The sequence below is a fragment of the Micromys minutus genome, assembly GCF_963924665.1.
Source record: "Micromys minutus genome assembly, chromosome: 2".
NCBI classification, from domain to species: Eukaryota; Metazoa; Chordata; class Mammalia; order Rodentia; family Muridae; genus Micromys; species Micromys minutus.
This window is the reverse complement of record NC_137971.1, coordinates 56,860,180-56,870,356: the sequence shown is the minus strand read 5'-3', so window position 1 is coordinate 56,870,356 and position 10,177 is coordinate 56,860,180. Positions and strand designations below refer to the sequence as shown.

Sequence of the window (10,177 nt, the reverse complement as noted above, 5' to 3'; positions counted from 1 at the left end):
GGTGGGCACAGATTCGGGCCTCGTATCCATAGAACGACCTTTTAACAAAATCAAGCATAAAAATGATATCAAAAGGCTAACATTGATGTGAAGCTAAAATCTCACTTGGAATTACATCTAAGGTCTTCAATCGGTTCCTCTAAGGAGGCAGAAATGACAATTTTGGTCCTATTCTGGAGTCTAAATTTGTCTATGTCAAACTACCTGACCCAAGGAAATCCAATTACTTACCAGTTCTGAGCACTGCAGATAGGTCTCTGAGTCCCAACAAAACCAGGCAGCTGTCAAGGCTCCACGTCTGAGTGTGATCTCTGGCTCCAATGAAGGTTTTATATACCTCTCTGCTCGCCCCGCCCTATTGTAGCCACACCCTCAACCTCAACCTGGAAGTGGATTGGTTGGTTACATTCAACATTACTTTAATCTCTATGTAACATTCATCCACTTCATTCATTGAATCAGAGTTCTCTGTGAGAATATCTCCACACCACACCATCTCTCAAGTATTTCCCTTGTTAATTAAAAAAAAAAAATCACTGAAACTGAGGATTATTTTTCTTCCATTGCTTAATTGTTAAGTGCTTTTGAGTGTGGTATAGGAAGTGTTCTTGCTGTGAAGCAAGGGTAGTTTCAGAAATCTAAGTTCTAGCAATCCTCTTGCAAGATCCTACCCACCTAAGTTTAGATCCGGGCATGGTGATATGCACTTTAATCCCAGGAGATAAAGTCAAGCAGATTTCTGAGTTAAAGATCAGCCTGAGACAGGAAACCTCTGGGTGAAGAGAAGCTTAAATCCAGGATGGTGGTACACACCTTTAATCCTTAGAGATAAGCCTGCAGGTTTCTGAGTTCAAGGTCATTTGACAGAGCAAGATCCAGTACAGCTGAGCTTAATCAATGAAGGACCTGGAAAAGAGGAAGCAAGGGATAATATAACAGAACTAGAGGGCCATTTTCCAGCTTCTGCAAGCAGAAGGACTTGACAACTTTGGCTATGTGTTTGTGGCTTTATAGTAAAGGGTAGATAGAGGCTATTAGATAATTGATGAGGGCGATCTTGAACTGAAACTTTAGAGGGGATGAAGAACAGACTGAGGTTGTATCTTCTGGGAAGTGTTTCCTGAGAGCAGGTAGAAGTGTGTTTCAGAGAAAGCCAGGGTTGTACCTCATGCTGCAGCTGTACTTGGTGATATTTAAGAGTCACCCATGTGCCACTGGTCTTGAAGGTGTCATGAAAGACAGCTGAGGCTTGGCACTGTGAGAGTCCATGGAAGGCCACTGATGAAAGGATAAGGTTGATAGGAGCCAGCCCCAGCATGGGGGCTCATTGTTCTTGTGACAGCCAAGGAAGAGCTTAGCTGGAGGGTGAGATTTGGTCTTATGAGATTCAAGAAAAAGGTCAAGTCTTTCGAGATATTGAGGGTTGCTGTATAATAAATTTTACTATCTAAGTCTAAGTTACTCTGCTATTGTGCTTGACCTGCCTTCTTGGTCTCTTGAAACCAGAGACTGCAGTCTCTGTCACTTAGCACCTCTTCCTAAAACAGCAAGGGATTAAGTAAATAGACTTTGTACTAGCTCAGCTGAAACTGCAGACCTATAACTTTTAGTCAGCTAGTGGGTAGTCACAGGAAGAAAAAGGGACACTTAGAAAAGTGATTGTAATTTTAATTACTAAGTAGTAAATAAGTCCTATGAAAACACTCCAAAGGGAAAGGGTGGGGGTGGGGAGATAGAATGAATAACTTCTCCTTGTCCTCCATACCCATACATCTTTCAGAATACATGATCACATGTTACAAAGTTCATCACAAGTTCACACCAAAAGTCAAATCATGAATTGAAAATAAAGTCTACAACAGAGAATTTCACAAGCATATCTATTAGGATATGCTAAACTTGCATCACGTGTCTTAGCTCCACAGGTTCACTGAAGGCTTAAAACCAGAACTAAGCTTTCAGTGAAGCTTTGTATAGATAGATAAATACCGTCAATATTTTATTCTCTGTACTAGCACCTATAATAAATCATGGGTTCCCTTTTTATGACCTTTGGTTAATTGTTTTACAACCTCTTAGAATATGCTCTGAGTAGGAGAAGTCTGGTGAAAATCTAAGAGTAATTAACAGGTGTCAACTTAGGAGACTGGCAAAGTTCTCATTGCAGTTTTGGCTCTCAGATCTGACCTAATGGCAGTCTCACTATAAAAGAGCTTAATAATCAGTTATAGTTTAGGGATCTTATGGCTCATCCTTATGACTTAAGTCATTTTAAGTCTATTTATCATCACTACACGAAAGTACATCTTCAGAGATTTGCCGAGATCTGCTCTAAAGGGTTGTGCTAGAACTTAATGATTGTTATATATGTTTAATAATAATGGGAAAAGCATATTAATAGCCGAGATTTTTCCTAAATTGAATCCCTTACACATTTCCTCAAAGAGGGTGAGCCAGTACCAGACTATATAATAACCTAAGGCTGGCCATCTCAGGATGATCACCTGCTAGTTATTAGCTTGTCCTGTATGGCTAAGGACAAGTTATAGTGGAAAATCCAGGAAGGAAGAAGACATGCAAAAGATTTGAGTCTTGGCACCTTGAAGGAAACCCGGGAGAGGCTATTGGTGAGGCTACTTGCAGTGGAAGACCCCAGGGTATTGGAGATGCCAGTACTATCTATGGATGATCACCAAAACCAACAAAAAAAGTATAGTGGATCAACCTGATCTTAATGTACTACAGAGGGCAGAGCTTGAAAAATGATGTCAGCCCTTTGAAGCAATCCAAAGATCATGTGTGGTTCCCAGATATTGAAACCAGAAGCTGCATCACTGAAGCTGCCTTAGAGACTGAAAGATGTTGAAGACCTGTCTCAGGATATCAGCCAAGGAAAGCTGTGAAGGAGAAGTGGAACCAGCTCAGGAGAAAGAAATTTGTTGCAGTCAACAAAGATGAAAAAGGAGTTGGAGATCTGAAGACTGCTTTGATATCAGACATGGAGATGGCAGGGTTTGAAGTTTCCCCAGCTGCTTTCCTGTCTTGCTCTGAATTCAAGTTAAATGATTGGATGGATCTTAGAAGAGACTTTGAACTTTGCATTTCTAACATTGTTGATACTGCTTGAGATTATGGGGACTTTGGAAGGTGAGCTAAATGTACTTTTTCATTCTGGTATGTTTAGGTGTGGCCCCCCATAGGCTCATGTGTTTGAACAAGCCTATGTGGACCAGGGAGTGGAATGTGGTGGTTGGCATATACTTGGCCCAGAGGGTGGAATTATTACAAACTGTGGCCTTGCTGGAGCAAGTGTGTCACAGTGGGGGTGGGCTAGCAGACCCTCTTCCAAGCTGCCTGAGGTTATCCAGTCTGTACCTGGCTTTCTTTGGATAAGAATGTAGAACTCTCATCTCCTCCTGCACAATGCCTGCCTGATTGCTGCCATGCTCCTACTTGGATAATAATGGACTGAACCTCTGAATGTTAAAGCTGGCCACAATTAAATAGTGTTATTGATGAGACTTGCCTTGGTCATGGTTTCTGTTCATAGCAGTAAACCCTACAAAGACATCATCTAATCCTACAGCTTTGCTCTATGTCCAGTAACCACTGAGAATCTCTACATGCCCAGTGATCCTATCTTTCTGAAATGCCCTCCAACATTCTAAAACCCAGGGTTTCCATGTCCCTCTATAACATACTTTTTAAATTGTTTTGAGAACATCTTAATTCAGTGCTAGCTTGCCTCACACCTTCTATAAAGCCAAAATGTCATTGGATTTCTCAGCCTTTACACAGACTTAAATGTTCTAGGAATACAGGTGTTCCTCCATTTGTCTCGATTATGCAGTGATAAGCAAATTTTTGTTTTGTGGATGCCAAACAAGGAGTAAACTGCATGAGTTACAGGGTTTTTTCAGTGAAATGTCAATGATCACCGCCCCCCAAAACACACACACATACAAAAACCAACGTGTTGTGGATCAATATTGAATTCCCACTATGTAGAATGATGAAATTGGGTTCCTACAGTTTTCAACCTTTTCCCAGCCCCAAAACAGACCCTATCCAAAACCAAAGCTATTTTTTATACAACTTTATTTTAAAAAGAGAGATCCATGTACAAATTTTTTAAAAGCGTTTTATCATAAAACTATGTGAATATATTTTTGTCAGCACTTAATTCTTTTAGAGGTTTCACAGTATGCATTGAAATCTTACTAGTTACCATAAAGATAAAGTATATGTAGAACAACACATACCTTGTAAACAGTCAGAGTTTTCTTGCTGACTTAGTCAGGGTTTCTATCCCTGCACAAACATCATGACCAAGGAGCAAGTTGCGGAGAAAGAGGTTTATTCAGCTTATGCTTCCATATTGCTGTTCATCATTAGAGGAAGTCAGAACAGGAACTGAAGCAGGTCAGGAAGCAGGAGCTGATGAAGCGGCCATGGAGAGATGGCACTTACAGGCTTGCTTCCTCTGGCTTGCTCAGCTTGCTTTCTTAGATAACCAGGTCTACCAGCACAGGGATGGCACCACACACAATGGCTCGGCCCTCTCCCCTTGATCACTAGTTGAGAAAATGCCTTACAGCTTGATCTCATGGAGGCATTTCCTCAACTGAGGCTCCTTTCTCTGTGATAACTCCAGCATGTGTCAAGTTGACGAAAATCTAGCCAGTACAATTTGTGTGTATAGATTAAACATGATAATTTTTGAATACCAAAACTTGAAAGAAGACTATATTCTTAGCTCTTGAATTATTAATGATTTGAGGTCCAGGTATACCATACTCTGAGAGGGTACTTTACACTTATTTTTTCTCCGAAGAAGGACTGACTCTTTCCCTTTTGGCCTTTAGATTTTCTTCTTGTTTTTGTTGTTGTTGTTGTTTGGAGCTTCATATGGCCTGTGAGTAGTTTCTGGGGTAATCAGAGCTTTCTGTGGCAAGTATCCAATTATCAGTGACTGCATATTATGTCTGTTCTTTTGTGGCTGGGTTACCTCACTCAGGATTATATTCTCTAGATGCATCCATTTTCCTAGGAATTTCATAAAGTCATTGTTTCTAATAGCTGAATACTAGTCCACTCTAAATATACCACAATTTTTGTATCCATTCATCTGAATGTGGGTTCTTTCCAGCTTCTGGCTATTATAAATAGGGCTGGTATGAACACGGTGGTGGATGTGTCCTTATTATGTGTTGGAGCATCTCTTGGGTATATGACCAGAAGTGGAATTACTTGGTCTTCAGTTAGGACTATGTCCAATGTTCTCAGGAACCGCCAGACCGATTTCCAGAGTTGTTGTACCCGCTGACAACCCCAACAACACTGGAGGAGTATTCATTCAAGAAGTGAGTTCTGTTTCCGCTGATTCAGCTCTGTCATTGTGGGCTCAAGTGTGGGAGCTCTTGTGAGACTGTTCTTGGAGCTCAGCCCTGTACCCACAGGTCCTGAGTACTACTGGCAGGGACCTGGCTTTTTCTCTAGGCCAAAGAGCACACTTTTGCAGATAGCACAGTACTTTCTGCTCTCTGAGAGCTCCCAGTGTGCTCTCCCTGGACCTATGAGCCAGGTTACCATCTGGTCTAGGTGGAAGAGGATCTGTAGAGTTGAACATTAAGCACTGCCTTTCCACGCAGACCTGGGTTCCCACTGACTAGGGCCTGTGCCTAACTGTGGGCCGGTGAGTTTAGTCAGCGAGCCCAAGCTTTCAAGGAAGATTCCCAGTCCCTCTGCCAGTATCTGGCCCTACTGTGGCAGGCACCTTTTCCCGAGTGCTCCAACTACCCCTCTCTGTGCTTTGGTTACTCACAGCACAATCTCACCTGACCTGTGCTCTTGGATCTCTGCTGTTCCAGATGGCAAAGCCCCTGAGCATTGGACCAAGCACATGGGCTTTCCGGGCGGATCCCCCAAAGCTATTTTAAAATGATGCAGTGCAAAGCCTAAGGTAAGGTATTTGAGTAACACACAAATATGCTTTTATTTATTGTAGCTAAAGAGGATCAAACATACATGGTCTACAGCTCTACAGCCTGAGCCAGGATCTCACAGAAACAAACACAGGCAAGTTTTTCTGAGAATGAAAATAGGAGGGAACATGCTATTGTTAATCTTAGCCCTGAAGAGGCTGCTGCGTCAGCGGAATCTTGATTTCCAGCCTACCTAGAGAAACGCAGCCGTTTCTAGAAGAGATATTCAACATAGGAAGACCTTTCTATTTTTTTAACACACATTTTTATTTTATTATGGCAATGTTGAAAGTACCACCTTCTTTACAACAGCGACCAGTAAAATGTATCTCTAATACAATTCACTACAAAACAATCTGTTTCAGAATTAAAGGGAAAAAGAAAAGAAACCCTTTACATGAGTCCTTAGGTCCCATTTCAAAACAGGAAAACAGGAAAAAAAAAAGAAAAACAAATCCACCATTGTCCGCACAGTCCGGGTTCAAGCCTCCCTCATCTACACGTCAGAAACGAGGCTCCTGGGTCCTGTTGCTCGTGCGGATTTGCTTGGTTGTTTAGCTGGTGTCCATCATTTCATTATAAGCATCAAGCTGGGCATCCAACTCCTCTGCAGAAAGCTGCTGCTTTGAGTCTCTGCCTGTGCCTCTACCTCTTCCCCTGGTGCCTCCACGAGTCCCTCTCCTGGTGCCACCAACACCAAAACCCCCGGAGCCACCATTTCTTGTCATGCCACCTCTGTTTATGCTTTGTGCGGGTCTTCGCCTTGTATCGATCTGTGATGTGACGAGCTGGATGTTCATAGGGCGGCCATCCAAAGGGACACCATTGTACTGCTTCATAGCCTTCAGGGCATCGGCTTTCCATTCAAAGTACACAAGTGCTGTCCCTACACTTCGTCCAGAGCGATCATAGCACACAGCGGCTTTGTTCAAGGTTCCAAATTCGGCAAAGAGTTTCTGTATATCAGCGTCTGACACTCCGAAGTCCAGGTTTGACACCAGCAGCTTCCCACAGGTCTCCACACCGGCTCCACCCCGGAAGCCGCGGTCCAATAGGTCATGCTGCCTCCACTTGTCCTGAAGGCGTTTAGGTCTGCTGTATGCTGCTGGCCGGTTCCTGCCACCTCTGCCACCTGCGAAGCCTCGGAAGATGGCGGGCCGGTTCCACCTAGGCCTGCTGCCTCCTTTCACCTGCACAGGTGCCTGCTCTGCGCTGCCTTGGTCGCCCTTGGACCCGAACCTGCCGCGACCCCGGCCCCCACCGCGGCCTCCTGGCTGGCTCCTGTTCAGCTGAATGATGTCTTCCAAAGACATATCCATTTTGTCTTCCATGGTGGGCACAGATTCGGGCCTCGTATCCATAGAACGACCTTTTAACAAAATCAAGCATAATAATGATATCAACAGGCTAACATTGATGTGAAGCTAAAATCTCACTTGGAATTACATCTAAGGTCTTCAATGGGTTCCTCTAAGGAGGCAGAAATGACCATTTTGGTCCTATTCTGGAGTCTGAATTTGTCTATGTCAAACTACCTGACCCAAGGAAATCCAATAACTTACCAGTTCTGAGCACTGCAGATAGGTCTCTGAGTCCCAACCAAACTAGGCAGCTGTCAAGGCTCCACGTCTGAGTGTGATCTCTGGCTCCTTGAAGGTTTTATATACATCTCTGCTCGCCCCGCCCTGTTGTAGCCACACCCTAAACCTCAACTTGGAAGTGGATTAGTTGGTTACATTCCACATTACTTTAATCTCTATGTAACATTCATCCACTTCATTCATTGAATCAGAGTTCACTGTGAGAATATCTCCACACCACACCATCTCTCAAGTATTTCTCTTGTTAATTAAAAAAAAATCACTGAAACTGAGGATTATTTTTCTTCCCTTGCTTAATTGTTATGTGCTTTTGAGTGTGGTACAGGACGTGTTCTTGCTGTGAAGCAAGGGTTGTTTCAGAACTCTAAGTTCTAGAATCCTCTTGCAAGAACCTACCCACCTAAGTTTAGATCCAGGCATGGTGATACACACTTTAATCCCAGGAGATAAAGTCAAGCAGATTTCTGAGTTAAAGGCCAGCCTGATACAGGGAAAGGTCTAGGTGAGGAGGAGCTTAAATCCAGGATGGTGGTACACACCTTTAATCCTTAGAGATAAGCCTGCAGGTTTCTGAGTTCAAGGTCAATCGACAGAGCAAGATGCACTACAGCTGAGCTTAATCAATGAAGGACCTGGAAAAGAGGAAGCAAGGGACAATGTAACAAAACAAGAGGGCCATTTTCCAGCTTTTGCAATAGAAGGACTTGACAACTTTGGCTATGTGTTTCTGGCTTTATAGTTAAGAGTAGAAGAGCCCTTTAGATAATTGAAGCCTGCCATCTGGAACTGATCGATTAGAGGGGATGAAGAACAGACTGTGGTCGAATCTTCTGGGAAGTGTTTTCTGACAGCACAAATAAGTTTGGTTTCAAGATAGCCAGGGTTGTACTTCATACTGCAAATGTACTTGGTAATATTTAAGAGTCACCCATGTGCCACTGGTTTTGATGGTGTCAGGAAAGACAACTGAGGCTTGGCTCTGTGAGAGACCATGGAATCCCACTGATGAAAGTACATTGTTGCTAGGATCCAGCCCCAACATGGGGGCTCTTTTTCTTCTTGAGACCAGAGAGGAGGAAGAGCTTGGGTGGTGGTTAAAATTTGGATGAGGTATTGAGGGTTGCTGTAAAATAAATTTTACTATCTAAGTCTAAGTTACTATGCTTTTGTGCCTGACCTACCTTCTGTGGTCTCTTGAGGCCAGAGAGTGCAGTCTCTGTCACTTAGCACCTCTTCTTAAAACAGCAAGGGATTAAGTAAATAGACTTTGTACTAGCTCAGCTGAAACTGCTGACCTCTAACTTTTAGTCTGCTAGAAGGTAGTCACAGGAAAAAAAGGGACACTTAGAAAAGTGATTATAATGTTAATTGCTAAGTAGTAAAAGTGTCCTATGAAAATCCTCCAAAGGGAAAGGGTGGGGGTGGTGGGGGGATAGAATGAATAACTTCTCCTTGTCCTCCATACCCATACATCTTTCAGAATACATGATCACATGTTACAAAGCTTATCACAAGTTCACACCAAAAGTCAAATCATAAATTGAAATAGAAGTCTACAACAGAGAATTTTACAAGCATATCCATTAGGAGCGATTATCTGGCTAAACTTGCATCACGTGTCTCAGCTCCACACGTTCACTGAAGGCTTAAAACTAGAACTAAGTTATCACTGAAGCTTTGTATAGATAGATAAACAGTCAATATTTTATACTCTGCACTAGCACCTATAATAAATTGTAGGTTCCCTTTTTATGACCTTTGGTTAATAATAATACATTCTCTTGGAATGTGCTCTGAGTAGGAGAAAGTCTGGTGACAATCTAAGAGTAATTAACAGGTGTCACTTAGGAGACTGGCAAAGTTCTCATTGCAGTTTTGGCTCTCAGATCTGACCTAATGGCAGTCTCACTATAAAAGAGCTTAATAATCAGTTATAAGTTTAGGAATCTTATGGCTCATCCTTATGACTTAAGTCATTTTAAGTCTATTTATCATCACTACAAGAAAGTACATCTTCAGAGATCTGCAGAGATCTGCTCTAAAGGGGTGTGCTAGAACTTAATGATTGTTATGTATGTTTAATAATAATGGGGAAAGCAGATTAATACCCGGGATCTTTCCTAAATTGAATTTCTTACACATTTCCTCAAAGAGGGTGAGCCAGTACCAGACTATATAATAACCTAAGGCTGGCCATCTCAGGATGATCACCTGCTAGTTATTAGCTTGTCCTGTATGGCTAAGGACAAGTTATAGTGGAAAATCCAGGAAGGAATAAGACATGCAAAAGATTTGAATCTTGGCACCTTGAAGGGAACCCGGGAGAGGCTATTGGTGAGGCTACTTGCAGTGGAAGACCCCAGGGTATTGGAGATGCCAGTACTATCTGTGAATGATCACCAAAACAAAAACAAAAAAAAAAAAAAAAAAAAAAAAAAAAAAAAAAAAAAAAATTGTGGATCAACCTGACCTTAAAGTGCTACAGAGGGCAGAGCTTGAGAAATGATGCCAGCCCTTTGAAAAATCCAGAAGATCATGTGTGGTTCCCCCATATTGAAACCAGAAGCTGCATCATTGAAGCTGCCTTGGAGA

General features: G+C 42.4%; 1 protein-coding gene across 1 annotated transcript; it reads right to left on the bottom strand.

Annotated features, from left to right (window-relative positions):
* Positions 1-6,538: 6,538 nt before the first annotated feature.
* LOC308416513 (THO complex subunit 4-like) lies at positions 6,539-7,315 on the bottom strand (the record flags this gene model as incomplete). The annotated part of the gene is made up of 1 exon (XM_080911531.1): positions 6,539-7,315. One exon carries the CDS (start codon positions 7,313-7,315, stop codon positions 6,539-6,541), a length of 777 nt encoding a protein of 258 aa, XP_080767657.1.
* Positions 7,316-10,177: the final 2,862 nt, after the last annotated feature.